This window comes from Coregonus clupeaformis, chromosome 25, assembly GCF_020615455.1.
Source record: "Coregonus clupeaformis isolate EN_2021a chromosome 25, ASM2061545v1, whole genome shotgun sequence".
NCBI lineage: Eukaryota > Metazoa > Chordata > Actinopteri > Salmoniformes > Salmonidae > Coregonus > Coregonus clupeaformis.
Genome location: NC_059216.1, coordinates 13,399,308 through 13,420,395, shown reverse-complemented (window position 1 = coordinate 13,420,395; position 21,088 = coordinate 13,399,308). Strand labels below are relative to the sequence as shown.

Sequence of the window (21,088 nt, the reverse complement as noted above, 5' to 3'; positions counted from 1 at the left end):
AGGTATGGAGGAATGGAGGGAAGGAGGAATGGAGGGAAGGAGGAATGGAGGGAAGGAGGTATGGAGGAATGGAGGAATGGAGGGAAGGAGGAATGGAGGGAAGGAGGAATGGAGGGAAGGAGGAATGGAGGAAAGGAGGAATGGAGGAATGGAGGGAAGGAGGAATGGAGGGAAGGAAAAAATGGAGGGAAGGAAAAAATGGAGGGAAGGAAGAATGGAGGGAATGAAGTATAGAGGAATGGAGGGAAGGAGGAATGGAGGGAAGGAGGAATGGAGGGAAGGAAAAAATGGAGGGAAGGAAGAATGGAGGGAATGAAGTAGAGGAATGGAGGGAAGGAGGAATGGAGGGAAGGAGGAATGGAGGGAAGGAGGAATGGAGGGAATGGAGGGAAGGAGGAATGGAGGGAATGGAGGGAAGGAGGAATGGAGGGAAGGAGGTAAGGAGGAATGGAGGAATGGAGGGATGGAGGAAAGGAGGAATGGAGGAATGGAGGAATGGAGGAATGGAGGGAAGGAGGAATGGAGGAATGGAGGGAAGGAGGAATGGAGGGAAGGAGGAATGGAGGAATGGAGGGAAGGAGGAATGGAGGGAAGGAGGAATGGAGGGAAGGAAAAAAAATGGAGGGAAGGAAAAAATGGAGGGAAGGAAGAATGGAGGGAATGAAGTATAGAGGAATGGAGGGAAGGAGGAATGGAGGGAAGGAAAAAATGGAGGGAAGGAAGAATGGAGGGAATGAAGTATAGAGGAATGGAGGGAAGGAGGAATGGAGGGAAGGAGGAAAGGAGGGAAGGAGGAATGGAGGGAAGGAGGAATGGAGGGAATGGAGGGAAGGAGGAATGGAGGGAATGGAGGAAGGAGGAATGGAGGGAAGGAGGAATGGAGGGAAGGAGGTATGGAGGAATGGAGGAATGGAGGAATGGAGGGATGGAGGAAAGGAGGAATGGAGGAATGGAGGGAAGGAGAAATGGAGGGAAGGAGGAATGGAGGGAATGAAGTATGGAGGAATGGAGGGAAGGAGGAATGGAGGGAAGGAGGAATGGAGGGAATGGAGGGAAGGAGGAATGGAGGGAAGGAGGAATGGAGGGAAGGAAGTATGGAGGAATGGAGGGAAGGAGGAATGGAGGGAAGGAGGGAATGAAGTATGGAGGAATGGAGGAAAGGAGGAAAGGAGGAATGGAGGGAATGGAGGGAAGGAGGAATGGAGGGAATGGAGGGAAGGAGGAATGGAGGAATGGAAGAATGGAGGAATTAACTTCAAGATGGGGAAAGTAATTGCTGCCTGTCTCCAAATAGTTTTTTTCAACCAAAATATCTGAATCGTGTAGCAAGCTGAAGGTGAGAAGATCAGCAACTACTGGTAGGAAAACGTTTGGTAATACTCTAGATTAGAGTAATAGCAGTTGATAGATTAGACTAGTAGATCAAATTGAAATGAACGTTTTATGAAATGAAAAGTGAAATCTGAACTAACACTCCCACTTGTCGTTTCTTCCTAGCACTGACATTGCTGATGGCTTCTTACTGAAGAACATGGGCTTACTAAGATATGTGGTTGAGAGTAGAAGAAGTTCAGGAGAAAAAACGAACAAAATATAATTATTGTAAAATTGACCGTGTCCATAAAATGTATATAGTAAGTATAAGCTGGAAGTAGAGGCCTAAGCATTGTTGTTCACTAGTTTAGATCCACCTCTACGCAGACGACACCATTTTGTATACATCTGGCCCTTCATTGGACACTGTGTTAACAAACCTCCAAACGAGCTTCAATGCCATACAACAATCCTTCAGTAGCCTTCAACTGCTCTTAAACACTAGTAAAACTAAATGCATGCTTTTCAATCGAACGCTGCTAGCACCCGCCCACCCGACTAGAATCACCACTCTCGACGGGTCTGACCTAGAGTATGTGGACAACTACAAATATCTAGGTGTCTGGTTAGACTGTAAACTCAACTTCCAGACTCACATAAAGAATCTCCAATCCAAAGTTAAATCTAGAATCGGCTTCCTATTTCGCAACAAAGCCTCCTTCACTCAGCTGCCAAACATGCCCTCGTAAAACTGACTATCCACCGATCCTTGACTTCGGCGATGTCATTTACAAAATAGCCTCCAACACTCTACTCAGGAAATTGGATGTAGTCTATCACAGTGCCATCCGTTTTGTCTCCAAAGCCCCATACACTACCCACCACTGTGACCTGTACGCTCTTGTTGGCTGGTCCTCACTACATGTTCGTCGTCAAACCCACTGGCTCCAGGCCATCTATAAATCACTGCTAGGCAAATCCCCGCCTTATCTTAGCTCATTGGTCACCATAGTAGCACCCACCCGTAGTCTGCGCTCCAGCAGGTATATCTCTCTGGTCATTCCCAAGCCAACACCTCCTTTGGCGCCACTCCTTCCAGTTCTCTGCTGCCAATGACTGGAACGAATTGCAAAAATCTCTGAAGCTGGAGACTCTTATCTCCCTCAATAACTTTAAGCATCAGTTGTCAGAGCACCTTACCGATCACTGCACCTGTACACAGCCCATCTGAAATTAGCCCACCCAACTACCTCATCCCTATATTGTTATTTATTTTGCTCTTTTGCACCCCAGTATCTCTATTTGCACATAATCTCTTGCACATCTAGCATTCCAGTGTTAATACTATTGTAATTATTCTGCACTATAGCCTATTTATTGCCTTACCTCCATAACTTGCTACATTTGCACACACTGTATATATATTTTCTGTTGTATTTCTGACTTTATGTTTTGTTTACCCCATATGTAACTCTGTGTTGTTGTTTTTATCGCACTGCTTTGCTTTATCTTGGCCAGGTCGCAGTTGTAAATGAGAACCTGTTCTCAACTGGCTTACCTGGTTAAATAAAGGTTAAATAAATAAAAATATTAAAAAAAAAAAGTAGGGAGGGGATGGTGGGGTTGGAAAGTAATAAAGGGGAATATATATATTTTTTTTAAAGGATATGCATGCATGCATGCATGCATGCATGCATGCATGCATGCATGTATGTATATATATATATATATATATATATATATATATATATATATATATATATATATATATATATATATATATATATATATATATATATATAAACATGGGGGATTGGAAGTGATGCAGACAATTACATTGATAGAAGATACAATCTATCTGCAATATTAAGCTGATCTACCCCCCCCCCAAAAAAAAAAAAATTGATATGTGGTGGTCTCATCTAGCTATTTTAAGATGAATGCGCTGACTGTAAGTCTCTCTGGATAAGAGAGATTGCACCCACCTGGGGTTCTGTCCAGCTGAGAAGCCAGTCTGGTGTTGGAGTGATCCACTCTCTTAGTGCTGCAATAGACAACAAATCAGAAACTCACTCAGACAGAAACTACCAACAAACACATCTACCATAGAGGAGAAAAATGACCACAGACAGACACAGACACAGACAGAGACAGACACAGAGAAAGACAGAGAGGAGTACATTGACTACAGACAGACAGAGACAGACACAGAGAAAGACAGACAGAGAGACAGACAGACAGAGAGGAGTGCATTGACTACAGACAGACAGACCGACACAGACAGAGACAGACACAGAGAAAGACAGACAGAGAGACAGACAGACAGACAGAGAGGAGTGCATTGACTACAGACGGACACAGACAGACAGAGACAGACACAGACAGAGACACAGAGAAAGACAGACAGAGAGACAGACAGAGAGGAGTGCATTGACTACAGACGGACACAGACAGACAGAGACAGACACAGAGAAAGACAGAGAGAGACAGACAGAGAGACAGACAGAGAGACAGACACATAGAGAGGAGTGCATTGACTACAGACAAGACAGTGACTTCAGCCAGAGACAGTCTAGTATCAGAGAGCTCGTTACTTGTAGTCTCTCTCCCAGAACTTGACGGGTCTGACATAGGAGGTGATGAAGATGGCGCTGCCCAGGAATGGGTTGAGCGGAGTAGAGAGGACTGCTGACACCACAGCCTGAACAAACAGCATGGCAGAGTCTGGGAGAGGGCGAGGAGTCAAGGAGCTTCACATAACCTTAGATCAAATCATAGGTACATCAAGTCCTACATTCAGCTAAATTAACATCTATATTATCTTCCAAGACATTATCAATGTGAAAACAAAGTCATTCAACAGTGTGTGAGCATCTATCTATCTATCTTTTTTTCTTTTTCTTTTTTGATTAGTAGATGTTCTGTGGAAAACGAGACACCTGTAAAAGAACATGGTTGTCCATTTAGATGTGACGAGGTCCGACAGTAGTGATCACGTGGAGGGTTCATCTGACCACAGTGAAAAGGATACGAGGCACAGCGAAGGGCTGGGCGAAGGCGTGGAAGGCCGACCCCCAGGTGATCTGCCAGGGAGCGATGTAGGTGTAGACAAAACGCAGCTTGTAGAATAGCTCCCACAGCTACGGCAGCACGACACGAGAGAGAGAGAGTTAACTCCATATGAACTACACAGAACACTTACATTTATTTACCATGAAAATACACATTGATCAATATTTCTGTAAAATGTGCCATATTTAGCCAGCCAGCTTATTTTCCTATGTGGGTAGGGGGAAGGTAGGACACATCCTCTGGTCAGATTTTCTATACATTATCCCTTACATGATATCATAAAGACCAGGGCTGTCTTTCATTCTCTCTAGCCTCGTTCACTCCCCCCCTCCATGAATCAGAAACAACTGGCTCTACCTCCTGCCGTAATGCTTGGCTCTACCCAGTCTCCTGCCGTAATGCTTGGCTCTACCTAGTCTCCTGCCGTAATGCTTGGCTCTACCTAGTCTCCTGCCGTAATGCTTGGCTCTACCCAGTCTCCTGCCGTAATGCTTGGCTCTACCCAGTCTCCTGCCGTAATGCTTGGCTCTACCTAGTCTCCTGCCGTAATGCTTGGCTCTACCTAGTCTCCTGCCGTAATGCTTGGCTCTACCCAGTCTCCTGCCGTTATGCTTGGCTCTACCCAGTCTCCTGCCGTAATGCTTGGCTCTACCTAGTCTCCTGCCATAATGCTTGGCTCTACCTAGTCTCCTGCCGTAATGCTTGGCTCTACCTAGTCTCCTGCCGTTATGCTTGGCTCTACCTAGTCTCCTGCCGTTATGCTTGGCTCTACCTAGTCTCCTGCCGTAATGCTTGGCTCTACCTAGTCTCCTGCCATAATGCTTGGCTCTACCTAGTCTCCTGCCGTAATGCTTGGCTCTACCTAGTCTCCTGCCGTAATGCTTGGCTCTACCTAGTCTCCTGCCGTAATGCTTGGCTCTACCTAGTCTCCTGCCGTTATGCTTGGCTCTACCCAGTTTCCTGCCGTAATGCTTGGCTCTACCTAGTCTCCTGCCGTAATGCTTGGCTCTACAGTCTCCTGCCGTAATGCTTGGCTCTACCTAGTCTCCTGCCGTAATGCTTGGCTCTACCCAGTTTCCTGCCGTAATGCTTGGCTCTACCCGGTCTCCTGCCGTAATGCTTGGCTCTACCCGGTCTCCTGCCGTAATGCTTGGCTCTACCTAGTCTCCTGCCGTAATGCTTGGCTCTACCTCCTGCCGTAATGCTTGGCTCTACCCAGTCTCCTGCCGTAATGCTTGGCTCTACCAAGTCTCCTGCCGTAATGCTTGGCTCTACCTAGTCTCCTGTCGTAATGCTTGGCTCTACCTAGTCTCCTGCCGTAATGCTTGGCTCTACCCAGTCTCCTGCCGTAATGCTTGGCTCTACCTAGTCTCCTGCCGTAATGCTTGGCTCTACCTAGTCTCCTGCCGTAATGCTTGGCTCTACCTAGTCTCCTGCCGTAATGCTTGGCTCTACCTAGTCTCCTGCCGTAATGCTTGGCTCTACCCAGTCTCCTGCCGTTATGCTTGGCTCTACCCAGTCTCCTGCCGTAATGCTTGGCTCTACCTAGTCTCCTGCCGTAATGCTTGGCTCTACCCAGTTTCCTGCCGTGATGCTTGGCTCTACCCAGTTTCCTGCCGTAATGCTTGGCTCTACCTAGTCTCCTGCCGTAATGCTTGGCTCTACCCAGTCTCCTGCCGTAATGCTTGGCTCTACCCAGTCTCCTGCCGTAATGCTTGGCTCTACCTAGTCTCCTGCCGTAATGCTTGGCTCTACCTAGTCTCCTGCCGTAATGCTTGGCTCTACCCTAGTCTCCTGCCGTAATGCTTGGCTCTACCTAGTCTCCTGCCGTAATGCTTGGCTCTACCTAGTCTCCTGCCGTAATGCTTGGCTCTACCTAGTCTCCTGCCGTAATGCTTGGCTCTACCCTAGTCTCCTGCCATAATGCTTGGCTCTACCCAGTCTCCTGCCATTATGCTTGGCTCTACCCAGTCTCCTGCCGTAATGCTTGGCTCTACCCAGTCTCCTGCCGTAATGCTTGGCTCTACCCAGTTTCCTGCCGTGATGCTTGGCTCTACCCAGTTTCCTGCCGTAATGCTTGGCTCTACCCAGTCTCCTGCCGTAATGCTTGGCTCTACCCAGTCTCCTGCCGTAATGCTTGGCTCTACCTAGTCTCCTGCCGTAATGCTTGGCTCTACCCAGTCTCCTGCCGTAATGCTTGGCTCTACCCAGTCTCCTGCCGTAATGCTTGGCTCTACCCAGTTTCCTGCCGTGATGCTTGGCTCTACCCAGTTTCCTGCCGTAATGCTTGGCTCTACCTAGTCTCCTGCCGTAATGCTTGGCTCTACCCAGTCTCCTGCCGTAATGCTTGGCTCTACCTAGTCTCCTGCCGTAATGCTTGGCTCTACCCAGTCTCCTGCCGTTATGCTTGGCTCTACCCAGTCTCCTGCCGTAATGCTTGGCTCTACCTAGTCTCCTGCCGTAATGCTTGGCTCTACCCAGTCTCCTGCCGTAATGCTTGGCTCTACCCAGTTTCCTGCCGTAATGCTTGCACAAAATCCAATCCCATCAAATCTACGAAGGGGAGTAAAAGAGGGCAGATCTTCCTGAAATTAAGCACAGTCCTTGTGTCAGCAGGAATCGAACCCATGACCCTTGGTGTTGAAAGTGCTCTACCAACTGAGCCCAGCTGGACCAGTGTAATTGAATAGCCCAGCTGGACCAGTGTAACTGAATAGCCCAGCTGGACCAGTGTAACTGAATAGCCCAGCAGGACCAGTGTAACTGAATAAACCAGCTGGACCAGTGTAACTGAATAGCCCAGCTGGACCAGTGTAATTGAATAGCCCAGCTGGACCAGTGTAACTGAATAGCCCAGCTGTACATTGTATAATATACAGTGAGGGAAAAAAGTATTTGATCCCCTGCTGATTTTCTACGTTTGCCCACTGACAAAGACATGATCAGTCTATAATTTTAATGGAAGGTTTATTTGAACAGTGAGAGACAGAATAACAAAAAACAAAATCCAGAAAAACGCATGTCAAAAATGTTATGAACTGATTTGCATTTTGGGAAATAAGTCTTTGACCCCTCTGCAAAACATGACTTAGTACTTGGTGGCAAAACCCTTGTTGGCAATCACAGAGGTCAGATGTTTCTTGTAGTTGGCCACCAGGTTTGCACACATCTCAGGAGGGATTTTGTCCCACTCCTCTTTGCAGATCTTCTCCAAGTCATGAAGGTTTCGAGCCTGACGTTTGGCAACTCGAACCTTCAGCTCCCTCCACAGATTTTCTATGGGATTAAGGTCTGGAGACTGGCTAGGCCACTCCAGGACCTTAATGTGCTTCTTCTTGAGCCACTCCTTTGTTGCCTTGGCCGTGTGTTTTGGGTCATTGTCATGCTGGAATACCCATCCACAACCCATTTTCAATGCCCTGGCTGAGGGAAGGAGGTTCTCACCCAAGATTTGACGGTACATGGCCCCGTCCATCGTCCCTTTGATGCGGTGAAGTTGTCCTGTCCCCTTAGCAGAAAAACACCCCCAAAGCATAATGTTTCCACCTCCATGTTTGACGGTGGGGATGGTGTTCTTGGGGTCATAGGCAGCATTCCTCCTCCTCCAAACACGGCGAGTTGAGTTGATGCCAAAGAGCTCAATTTTGGTCTCATCTGACCACAATTACTTAAACCCAGTTCTCCTCTGAATCATTCAGATGTTCATTGGCAAACTTCAGACGGGCCTGTATATGTCCTTTCTTGAGCAGGGGGACCTTGAGAGCGCTGCAGGATTTCAGTCCTTCACGGCGTAGTGTGTTACCAATTGTTTTCTTGGTGACTATGGTCCCAGCTGCCTTGAGATCATTGACAAGATCCTCCCGTGTAGTTCGGGGCTGATTCCTCACCGTTCTCATGATCATTGCAACTCCACGAGGTGAGATCTTGCATGGAGCCCCAGGCCGAGGGAGATTGACAGGTCTTTTGTGTTTCTTCCGTTTGCATATAACCGCACCAACTGTTGTCACCTTCTCACCAAGCTGTTTGGCGATGGTCTTGTAGCCCATTCCAGCCTTGTGTAGGTCTACAATCTTGTCCCTGACATCCTTGGAGAGCTCTTTGGTCTTGGCCATGGTGGAGAGTTTGGAATCTGATTGATTGATTGCTTCTGTGGACAGGTGTCTTTTACACAGGTAACAAACTGAGATTAGGAGCACTCCCTTTAAGAGTGTGCTCCTAATCTCAGCTCGTTACCTGTATAAAAAGACACCTGGGAGCCAGAAATCTTTCTGATTGAGAAGGGGTCAAATACTTTTTTCTCTCATTAAAATGCAAATCAATTTATAACATTTTTGACATGCGTCTTTCTGGATTTTTTTGTTGTTATTCTGTCTCTCACTGTTCAAATAAACCTACCATTAAAATGATAGACTGATCATGTCTTTGTCAGTGGGCAAACGTACAAAATCAGCAGGGGATCAAATACTTTTTTCCCTCACTGTAGTATACAGACCAGGTGTCAGGGGAAAATGCAGCGTCAACTGACGAAGACGGTGGACATGAGGAAGAGGATCCTGATTGGCTAAAACAGCATTCCAGCCGTGTGCATATCAGACAATATACCATGGGTATGATAACTTGTTTACTGTTCTATCTATTGGAAGTATCACTTCGCTCTTCTTGATATACCATGACAAATGGCAATAAGGCTTTTAATTAGGGTTGTCCCCCGACAAAAAAAAAATCTTGGTCGACCAAGAGTCATCTGTTCTGTCGACCAATTGATTGGTCGAAATGTTAAAACGTGTATTTTTCCATATATTGACACACCCTAAGTTTGAATAAAATCAACTATCTGTAGGCTACTGAGTTTGTCTGATGCTTTAAGCACTGAGATAAAAATAAACGGACACACAAATTACAAATTACAAAAAAAGAGGGAGCCAGAAACCAGAAAATAAAAAAAAGGAACTGTTCCCGACCCGCTGCTGTTGCCCTTCGCAGATTCTGCCGTTACGCTCCTGAAGTTGCCATTAATAGGTTACACCATTCGATCAGAAATCAGAAACCTTTTCCATTTGGAGTGCCAAGTTATCCTACCATTTCTGCTGATCTGCGTGCGTGCCGGTTATGATTTTCATACGCACATTTTCGTGGAACAAGTTTATTTCATTTATAATAAAGTCTTCATGCCTCAAATTCAAATGTCATGTGGTTAATCCAAATGATACAAATCTAACTTCTATTTCCAACTATGTAAAAATTGCCTACATAAAGCCAACAAATAAAAACATTGCAGCCTCCAGGTTGAAAATATCCTGTCGAAAAAAAAAAATCCTATAAATCACATTGGCTACACATGGCCTGTCTGCAAGGAACTTGAAACATTGTATCAAATATTGTATTAACTTGGTCTGGCCAAAGCTTGTGCTAACAAACTTGCAACATTGTATCAAATATTCTGGGCCCTCAGTTTTCCGAGCCAGTGAGCTCTGGACAGACAGACACAGCTGTAGGCTATTTGGGCAAGGGATAAGAAGTAATCAGGTAGGCCTATTTTATGACGTTTCCATCGGATCAGAGCATGACATTTTTTCCCCCCTTTCATGCTGAGTGGTTATCGAAAGGGAGAGAGCTGGAAAGATTTTTCTAATAGGCTACGTTGAGGAACTATTGTCATTATCAATGGATGTAAAAACAGACTTTGTTTACTTGCTGTTTGATGCGAATAAAAAATTACTTTGAGAAGCTCCACAGTGATGATGAGTTAAGACAATCAGAAATAGTATCAGATCCCCAAATGGGCACATTTATAGGCCTACATTTGACTGCAGGCCAGGTAGACTAGTCCTACTTCTATACGTATTCAGGTGCGTGTCCTTACTCAAGATTGACAGGAGCGCTCCAAACAAAAGACAATGAATAAATTCACAACTCATAAATGGAATGAAATAAACCAAAACTTTTTCCTCACAAGTGTAGCCGAGGTTTGATTGGTCGGTTGTGACTCTGCAAACAAAGTGTCCACTCTGACAATGACAACAGTAAGACTGTAATAATAATAATAATAATAATAATATATTGAATGCATGAACAGAAATGACCGTAACCAAACAAACATTGTAGATGAGAAATGGTAAATAACGGTGAATGTACTACTGGTGATCCTGGTGTGCGATCGCCGCTGCCTCCGCAATGGATTCGACCAATCAGACAGGAGGGAATCAGACGTGTCTCATGGGCCATCATTTTATTTTTTATACATTTGCCACTTTATTTGTATTTATTTAATTTAACCTTTATTTAACTAGGCAAGTCAGTTAAGAACAAATTCTTATTTACAAATGACGGCCTACACCGGCCAAACACGGAAGACGCTGGGCCAATTGTGCGCCGCCCTATGGGACTCCCAATCACGGCCGGCTGTGATACAGCCTGGAATAGAACCAGGGGGTCTGTAGTGACTAAAGAAAATCTTGGTCGACCAACAGCCTATCGACCAGTGGACTACTTTTAATAAACATTGTGTGCCCTAATAAACACGACCCAGGTGTCAGCTCTCTCTCTCTCTCTCTCTCAGTTCCCCTCACCTTGCTGAAGACGATGGACATGAGGAAGAGGTCCAGCAGCAGGGTCTCCGAGAGGTTGCGGTAGTCGAAGGTGAAGAAGAGGACGGTGAAGAGTACTGTGATGTACTGGTAGGTGGGGCTACTGTAGGAGGAACGAAGTAGCTTCAGACCTGCCACTGTTATCATCAACGCTCCAACCCTGGAGAGAGAGGGGAGGGGGTTGGAGAGAGGGAGAGAGGGGAGGGGGGAGGAGAGAGAGAGGAGAGGGGGTTGAGAGAGGAGAGAGGAGGGGGGAGGGAGGGAGAGGAGGGGGGTTGGAGAGAGGGAAAGAGAGGAGGGGGGAGGAGAGAGAGAGGGGGGGGTGGAGAGAGGGAAAAGAGAGATAAGAAGAGGGGACTTTATGACAAGACTGTATTTGTTCAACTACCCAGCGGGCGAATGAAGTCACTAAAACCAGATTACAAGCTGATTTCAACTACCTGCTGGTTAATGATGAGACAGAGAACAGGGAATGCAGATGTAAAGGAGCTACAGAACATTCTAGGGGTCTTCAAGGGCCCAACAGACCTGAAAATAACCAGATCCGATACAGAACATTCTAGGGGTCTTCACGGGTCCAACAGACCTGAAAATAACCAGATCCGACCCGTGTCCTGACTTTTGTCTGGGATCGCCTCTGATATAATTGGCACGGGTCTCGGGTATGTGCAATTAAAATTGATTTACCGACTGGACCCGTCCTCTGTTAATGTGTGTGAGGTGATGAGAACTGTGTGAGCTTGCTATCTGTGTCACAGGAGAGGAGAGGAGAGTATGAAGAAGGAAAACATTTTTTTTTTATAATTGTATGCGCCCACTAACTGTAAGTCGCTCTGGAACAAGGATCTCTCTGTACTTTGCTCCGTTCATCTTTCCCTCGATCCTGACTAGTCTCCCAGTCCCTGCCGCTGAAAAACATCCCCACAGCATGATGCTGCCACCACCATGATTCACCGTAGGGATGGTGCCAGGTTTCCTCCAGACGTGACTCTTGGCATTCAGTCCAAAGAATTCAATCTTGGTTTCATCAGACCAGAGAATCTTGTTTCTTATGGTCTGAGAGTCCTTTAGGTGCCTTTTGGCAAACTCCAAGCGGGCTGTCATGTGCCTTTTACTGAGGAGTGGCTTCCATCTGGCCACTCTACCATAAAAGGCCTGATTGGTGGAGTACTGCAGAGATGGTTGTCCTTCTGGAAGGTTTTCCCATCTCTACAGAGGAACTCTGGAGCTCTGTCAGAGTGACCATCAGGTTCTTGGTCACCTCCCTGACCAAAGCCCTTCTCCCCCCGATTGCTCAGTTTGGCTGGACGGCCAGCTCTAGGAAGAGTCTTGGTGGTTCCAAACTTCTTCCATTTAAGAATGGAGGCTCCTGTGTTCTTGGAGACCTTCAATGCTGCAGAAATGTTATCGTACCCATACCCAGATCTGTGCCTCGACACAATCCTGTCTCGGAGCCATAAAATCAAATCAAATGTTTTTTATTGTCACATGCGCCGAATACAACAGGTGTAGACCTTACCGTGAAATGCTTACTTACAAGCCCTTAACCAACAGTGCATTTATTTTAAACAAAAAAGTAAGAATAAAACAACAACAAAAAAAAGTGTTGAGAAAAAAGAGCAGAAGTCAAATAAAGTGACAGTAGGGAGGCTATATATACAGGGGGGTACCGTTGCAGAGTCAATGTGCGGGGGCACCGGCTAGTTGAGGTAGTTGAGGTAATATGTACATGTGGGTAGAGTTAAAGTGACTATGCATAAATACTTAACAGAGTAGCAGCAGCGTAAAAGGGATGGGGTGGGGGGCAGTGCAAATAGTCCGGGTAGCCATGATTAGCTGTTCAGGAGTCTTATGGCTTGGGGGTAGAAGCTGTTGAGAAGTCTTTTGACCTAGACTTGGCACTCAGTACGCTTGGCCGTGCGGTAGCAGAGAGAACAGTCTATGACTAGGGTGGCTGGAGTCTTTGACAATTTTGAGGGCCTTCCTCTGACACCGCCTGGTATAGAGGTCCTGGATGGCAGGAAGCTTTGCCCCAGTGATGTACTGGGCCGTACGCACTACCCTCTGTAGTGCCTTGCGGTCAGAGGCCAAGCAGTTGCCATACCAGGCGGTGATGCAACCAGTCAGGATGCTCTCGATGGTGCAGCTGTAGAATTTTTTGAGGATCTGAGGACCCATGCCAAATCTTTTTAGTCTCCTGAGGGGGAATAGGCTTTGTCGTGCCCTCTTCACGACTGTCTTGGTGTGTTTGGACCATGATAGTTGGTTGGTGATGTGGACACCAAGGAACTTGAAGCTCTCAACCTGTTCCACTACAGCCCCGTCGATGAGAATGGGGGCGTGCTCAGTCCTCTTTTTTTTTCCTGTAGTCCACAATCATCTCCTTTGTCTTGGTCACGTTGAGGGAGAGGTTGTTGTCCCCCTGGCACCACACGGCCAGATCTCTGACCTCCTCCCTATAGGCTGTCTCATCGTTGTCGGTGATCAGGCCTACCACTGTTGTGTCAGTCGGCAAACTTAATGATGGTGTTGAGTCGTGCCTGGCCATGCAGTCATGGGTGAACAGAGAGTACAGGAGGGGGACTGAGCACGCACCCTGAGGGGCCCCGTGTTGAGGATCAGTGTGGCAGATGTGTTGTTACCTACCCTTACCACCTGGGGGCGGCCCGTCAGGAAGTCCAGGATCCAGTTGCAGAGGGAGGTGTTTAGTCCCAGGATCCTTAGCTTAGTGATGAGCTTAGAGGGCACTATGGTGTTGAATGCTGAGCTGTAGTCAATGAATAGCATTCTCACGTAGGTGTTCCTCTTGTCCAGGTGGGAAAGGGCAGTGTGGAGTGCGATAGAGATTGCATCATCTGTGGATCTGTTGGGGCGGTATGCAAATTGGAGTGGGTCTAGGGTTTCTGGGATTATGCTGTTGATGTGAGCCATGACCAGTCTTTCAAAGCACTTCATGGCTACAGACGTCAGTGCTACGGGTCGGTAGTCATTTAGGCAGGTTATCTTAGAGTTCTTGGGCACGGGGACTATGGTGGTCTGCTTGAAACATGTTGGTATTACAGACTCCAGTCAGGGACATGTTGAAAATGTCAGTGAAGACACTTGCCAGTTGGTCAGCACATGCTCGGAGTACACGTCCTGGTAATCCGTCTGGCCCTGCGGCCTTGTGAATGTTGACCTGCTTAAAAGTCTTACTCACATCGGCTACGGAGAGCGTGATCACATAGTCATCCGGAACAGCTGGTGCTCTCATGCATGCTTCAGTGTTGCTTGCCTCGAGCGAGCATAGAAGTGGTTTAGCCTGTCTGGTAGGCTTGTGTCACTGGGCAGCTCGCGGCTGTGCTTCCCTTTGTAGTCTGTAATAGTTTTCAAGCCCTGCCACATCCGACGAGCGTCAGAGCCAGTGTAGTATGATTCAATCTTAGACCTGTATTGACTCTTTGCCTGTTTGATGGTTCGTCGGAGGTCATAGCGGGATTTCTTATAAGCGTCCGGGTTAGAGTCCCGTTCCTTGAAAGCGGCAGCTCTACCCTTTAGCTCAGTGCGGATGTTTCCTGTAATCCATGGCTTCTGGGTTGGGGTATGTACGTACGGTCACTGTGGGGACGACATCATCGATGCACTTATTGATGAAGCCAGTGACTGATGTGGTGTACTCCTCAATGCTGTCTGAAGAATCCCGGAACATGTTCCAGTCTGTGCTAGCAAAACAGTCCTGTAGCTTAGCATCTGCGTCATCTGACCACTTTTTATTAACCGAATCACTGGTGCTTCCTGCTTCCAGTTTTGCTTATAAGCAGGAATCAGGAGGATAGAGTTATGGTCAGATTTGCCAAATGGAGGGCGAGGGAGAGCTTTGTATGCGTCTCTGTGTGTGGAGTAAAGGTGGTCTAGAGTTTTTTTCCTCTGGTTGCACATTTAACATGCTGGTAGAAATTAGGTAGAACGGATTTAAGTTTCCCTGCATTAAAGTCCCCGGCCACTAGGAGCGCTGCATCTGGATGAGCGTTTTCCTGTTGATTAATGGCCTTGTACAACTCATTCAGTGCAATCTTAATGCCAGCATTGGTTTGTGGTGGTAAATAGACAGCTATGAAAAATATAGATGAAAACTCTCTTTGTAAATAGTGTGGTCTACAGCTTATCATAAGATACTCTACCTCAGGCGAGCAAAACCTCGAGACTTCCTTAGTATTTGATTTTGTGCACCAGCTGTTGTTTACAAATATACACAGACCGCCACCCCTTGTCTTACCAGAGTCTGCCGTTCTGTCCTGTCGATGTAGCGTATAGCCTGCTAGCTGAATGTTATCATTGTTGTCGTTCAGCCACGACTCCGTGAAACATAAGATATTACAGTTTTTAATGTCCGTTGGTAGGATAACCCGTAATCTTAAATCGTCCATTTTATTCTCAAAAGCTTGAACGTTGGCTAATAGGGATTGATGGGAGAGGCAGTTTACTCTCGCCGTCGGATCCTTACAAGGCACCGGATCTGCGTCGCGATATCTCCGTCTCTTCCTCACGCGAATGACAGGGATTTGGGCCTTGTCGGGTGTTTGTAGGATATCCTTGCGTCGCCTCGTTGAAGAAAAAATCTTCGTCCAATGCGAGGTGAGTAATCGCTGTCCTGATATCCAGAAGCTCTTTTTGGTTATAAGAGACGATGGCAGAAACATTATGTACAAAATAAATTACAAATAACGCGGAAAAACACACATAATAGTTCAATTGGTTAGAGGGCTGTAAAACGGCAGCCATCTTCTCCGGCGCTCCGGCGCTGTTATTGTCACATGCGCCGAATACAACAGGTGTAGACCTTACCGTGAAATGCTTACTTACAAGCCCTTAACCAACAATGCAGTTCAATAAATATTTACTAAATAAACTGAAGTAAAAAATTAAATACAAAGTAACACAATAAAATAACAATAATGAGGCTATATACAGGGGGTACCGGTACCGAGTCAATGTGCGGGGGTACAGGTTAGTCAAGGTAATAGTACATGTAGGTAGAGGTAAAGTGACTATGCATAGATAATAAACAGCAAGTTGCAGAAGTGTAAAAACAAAGGGGGGGGGGGGTCAATGTAAATAGTCCGGGCGGCCATTTGATTAATTGTTCAGCAGTCTTATGGCTTAGGGGTAGAAGCTGTTAAGGAGAATTTTGGACCTAGACTTGATGCTCAGGTACCGCTTTTTTAAAAATCATATCGCGTATCTATTTCGTAACAGGTCCAACTTTTTGGACCCTTGAAGACCTCTCCTCCATTCCCTATATAGCGTCCTATGAGCCCTGGTCACAAGCAGTACGCTAGAGTATAGGGTAGCATTTCAGATAAAGAACAGGTACAGGACTCACTCAGTGTCCAGTTTCCTGGGACTGGCCAGTTCCCTGGCGCTGCCACTCAGCACGTTGAGGATGACCAGGGGATACAGAATATTCTTCTCGAAGAACAACAGCCACACATGGAGCTTCTCAAACCACATCACATGGGCCACGCCTACAAAACAAACAAACAAAGGGTTTGGGTCAGTCAGTTAGCCACTCTGCTATGTTGTGATAATAAACTATTACACATTGGACTAGTTCCCCAGACTAAGCCTACTCCTGGACCTAAAAGCACTTTGAAATGATACGCCATTGAACATGCGTTGTGGTCCTGGATAGGCTTAATCTAGGTCAGGTAAACTGGCCCCTAATATTTTTACTGACAGCAGGAAAGACAATTTCCACCAATCCAGTTTGGTATTTGGGGTGACTGACCTCTGACCTCGAACTGGTAGTACTCCTTGGTCTTGAGCAGTGGGTGTGAGAAGCAGTACCAGGGCAGCTGCTTGCGGACTTGTGGCAGCAGGTAGTGTGTTAGCAGGCCCACGGCCCCCAGTAGAGAGTACAGCACATAGCTCAGGAACGGCTGGGATGGTATACAGGGATGGGAGGGAGGGAGAGAGAGAGAGAGAGAGAGAGAGAGAGAGAGAAGGAGAGAAGGAGAGAGAGAGGGAGGGAGGAGAGAGAGAGAGAGAAGGAGAGAGAGAGAGAGAGAGAGAGAGAGAGAGAGAGAGAGAGAAGAGAGAGAGAGAGAGAGAGAGAGAGAGAGAGAGAGAGAGAGAGAGAGAGAGAGAGAAGGAGAGAGAGAAGGAGAGAGAGAGAAGGGGAAGGAGAGAGAGATGAGTTAAATATGTTAATCATGTGATAGAAGAAAAATTATACTTTGTCAAATTTTCTTATCAGGCATTTTGCTTTCAGCTCAACTGCCCGAGACACACACACAAACACACCAAGAGGTTGGAAACCAGGAACACTGCAACGCCACCAAAGCAGTTTAGTGCCTTGCTCAAGGGCACAACTGCAAGATATGGTGATCAGGTGTACACCTGGTAGGCAGAGGGAACCCCACTGTACCTGTAGAACGTGGCAGAGCTCTACTGTTCTGTACCTGCAGAACGTGGCAGAGCTCTACTGTTCTGTACCTGCAGAACGTGGCAGAGCTCTACTGTTCTGTACCTGCAGAACGATGAACATGGTGCTGACGTGGACGGCGAAGTAGAGGACGGCGATGACGACGCAGATGATCAGGTCGGAATGAAGACGCTCACTCTGGGGGACAGACAGGAGGACGGTTAGGACAGGACATACAGACAGACAAACCTGATCCAACACACAAACAGATCTGGGACCAGGCGAGAACCAGAGGTGGTTGATATTGATGCCTGACATCAGAACAGTAAGGTTTGGAATTACACATCCAACATCCTTGGCCTACAGCCTAGAGACATTACCTGTAATGAAGAGCACCTGTAATTATGCCAGCTAGCTACCTACCATTCAGCTGTTTTTCTAACCTCATTATCTGAAGCGTTAACGTTAGGTAGTTAGTAGCTACTGTACTCGAAATGTAGCTAGCTTGTTGCTACCTGGATAGCTACTAAACAATAGCTGGAACGACCTAGCGAACAGACGCGAACTGGCTGAGTCGATTCAGTAGCTAGCTTTACACTTAACTAGCTAACAGTAGCTACTAAGGGTAAGTTATAACCTACATGTATTTTTACATACGGGTAACCAGAGTCGTTCAAAGGAATTCAAGACATGGGTGACTAGTTAACGTTAGCTTGGTTCTCTCTGTGTGTTTCATACCGTGGGAGGAGGGGTTGGTTCGTTGACAGAGAGCAATGGCTATGCTAACTATTCTAGCTAACTAACTAACTAACTGGCTGAATAAGTTGACGACGTACTCACTAAAACTGTCAAAACTAACCCCAAAACTTTACACAACGTTAGACACGGACACGAATGATCCGTTTAGCGTGTTAACACACTATTGGTAGTTTGTTGTAACCGAGTATTGGTGCTAAACCGTGTTATTGGAAGCTAGCATGCTAGTTAGCTATGGCATGGCGGCCCTAGGCGGTTTTCACGGAAGAATACTGTACCAAGTTAGCTAGCTGAATAAACTAAGTTAGAGTCTATTCCTAGAAAACATTGAACCGTGTAGTTTACAACAATTATAATTTCTAAAGTGGAAGTTGGGAGAGTTATATTTGAGAGTTTCAGTGAAACGTAAGTGAGGGAGGCCCCGCTCTCTCGCTTTCCCAGATGTTTAGTTAATTTCATTCCGATCTCCTTTGCATTATTGTTGCCTTTTCTGTAGCCTGTCAACTATGTGTCTGTCTATCCCTGTTCTCTCCTCTCTGCCCAGGCCATACAAACGCTTCACACTGCGTGGCTGCTGCCACTCTAATCTGGTGGTCCCTGAATGCACGACCCGCGTGCAGTTCCAGGTCTCCGGCAGCCTCTGGAACTGCCGTTCTGCAGCCAACAAGGCAGAGTTTATCTCAGCCTATGCCACCCTCCAGTCCCTCGACTTCTTGGCGCTGACGGAAACATGGATTACCACAGAAAACACTGCTACTCCTACTGCTCTTTCCTCGTCTGATCATGTGTTCTCGCATACCCAGAGAGCATCTGGTCAGCGCGGCGGTGGCACAGGAATCCTCATCTCTCCCAAGTGGATATTTTCTATTTTCCCCCCTGAACCATCTGTCTATCTCCTCATTTGAATTCCATGCTGTCACAGTCACTAGCCCATTCAAGCTTAACATCCTTATCATTTATCGCCCTCCAGGTTCCCTTGGAGAGTTCATCAATGAGCTTGACGCCTTGATAAGTTCATTTCCTGAGGATGGCTCACCCCTCACAGTTCTGGGTGACTTTAACCTCCCTACGTCTGCCTTTGACTCATTTCTCTCTGCCTCCTTCTTTCCAGTCCTTTCCTCTTTTGACCTCACCCTCTCACCGTTCCCCCTACTCACAAGGCAGGCAATACGCTTGACCTCATCTTTACTAGATGCTGTTCTTCTACTAATCTCACTGCAACTCCCCTCCAAGTCTCCGACCACTACTTTGTATCCTTTTCTCTCTCGCTCTCCTCCAACACTACTCACTCTGCCCCTACTCAGATGGTAATGTGCCATCGCAACCTTCGCTCTCTCTCTCCCGCTACTCTCTCCTCTTCCATCCTATCATCTCTTCCCTCTGCTAAATCCTTCTCCCTCCGATCTCCTGATTCTGCCTCCTCTCCTCCCTTTCTGCATCTTTTGACTCTCTATGTCCCCTATCCTCCCGGCCGGCTCGGTCCTCCCCCTCCTGCTCCGTGGCTTGACGACTCATCGCGAGCTCACAGAACACGGCTCCTGGCAGCCGAGCGGAAATGGAGGAAAACTAGACTCCCTGCGAACCTGTCATCTTTTCAATCCCTCCTCTCTACATTCTCTTCCTCTGTTTCTGCTGCCAAAGCCACTTTCTACCACTAAATTTCAAGCCTCTGCCTCTAACCCTAGGAAGCTCTTTGCCACCTTCTCCTCCCTGCTGAATCCTCCTCCTCCTCCCTCTCTGTGGATGACTTCGTCAACCATTTTGAAAAAAGGTTGACGACATCCGATCCTCGTTTGTTAAGTCAAATGACACTGCTGGTCCTGCTCACACTGCCCTACCCTATGCTTTGACTTCTTTCTCCCCTCTCTCTCCAGATGAAATCTTACGACTTGTGACGGCCGGCCGCCCAACAACCTGCCGCTTGACCCTATCCCCTCCTCTCTTCTCCAGACCATTTCCGGAGACCTTCTCCCTTACCTCACCTCGCTCATCAACTCATCCTTGACTGCTGGCCATGTCCCTTCCGTCTTCAAGAGAGCGAGAGTTGCACCCCTCCTAAAAAAACTACACTCGATCCCTCCGATGTCAACAACTACAGACCAGTATCCCTTCTTTTTTTTCTCTCCAAAACTCTTGAGCGTGCCGTCTCTAGCCAACTCTCCTGCTATCTCTCTCAGAATGACCTTCTTGATCCAAACCAGTCAGGTTTCAAGACTGGTCATTCAACTGAGACTGCTCTTCTCTGTGTCACGGAGGCTCTCTGCACTGCTAAAGCTAACTCTCTCTGCTCTTATCCTTCTAGACCAGGGTTCTTCAATTCCGGTCCTGGAGGGCGAAACACTTCTGTTTTTTATTTCTACCTGGTAGTTAATTGCACTCACCTGGTGTCCCAGGTCTGAATTAGCCCCTGATTAGAAGGAGAGGATGAAAAACAGAGGTGTTTCGGCCCTCCAGGACCGGAATTGAAGAACCCTGTTCTAGACCTATCTGCTGCCTTTGATACTGTGAACCATCAGATCCTCCTCTCCACCCTCTCCGAGTTGGGCATCTCCGGCGCTGCTCACTCTTGGATTGCGTCCTACCTGACAGGTCACTCCCTACCAGGTGGCGTGGCGAGAATCTGTCTCCGCACCACGTGCTCTCACCACTGGTGTCCCCCAGGGCTCAGTTCTAGGCCCTCTCCTATTCTCTCTATACACCAAGTAACTTGGCTCTGTCATATCCTCACATGGTCTCTCAAATCATTGCTACGCAGACAACACACAATTAATTTTCTCCTTTCCCCCTTCTGATAACCAGGTGGCGAATCGCATCTCTGCATGTCTGGCAGACATATCAGTGTGGATGTCGGATCACCACCTCAAGCTGAACCTCGGCAAGACGGAGCTGCTCTTCCTCCCGGGAAGGACTGCCCGCTCCATGATCTCGCCATCATGGTTGACAACTCCATTGTGTC

The 21,088-nt window shown here is 47.1% G+C and overlaps 1 protein-coding gene across 2 annotated transcripts in view; it reads right to left on the bottom strand.

Annotated features, from left to right (window-relative positions):
- pcnx1 (pecanex 1) overlaps window positions 1–21,088 on the bottom strand; it is a 107,638-nt gene that overhangs the window by 24,458 nt on the left and 62,092 nt on the right. For both annotated transcript variants that reach the window (XM_041847315.2, XM_041847312.2), the window contains 7 exons: window positions 17,482–17,574; window positions 16,741–16,891; window positions 16,336–16,477; window positions 10,956–11,133; window positions 4,346–4,454; window positions 3,909–4,038; window positions 3,300–3,358 (listed from right to left, as the gene is read on the bottom strand). In XM_041847315.2, the coding sequence (XP_041703249.1) occupies window positions 3,300–3,358; window positions 3,909–4,038; window positions 4,346–4,454; window positions 10,956–11,133; window positions 16,336–16,477; window positions 16,741–16,891; window positions 17,482–17,574 (862 nt within the window). The remainder of the gene's footprint in view (window positions 1–3,299; window positions 3,359–3,908; window positions 4,039–4,345; window positions 4,455–10,955; window positions 11,134–16,335; window positions 16,478–16,740; window positions 16,892–17,481; window positions 17,575–21,088) is intronic.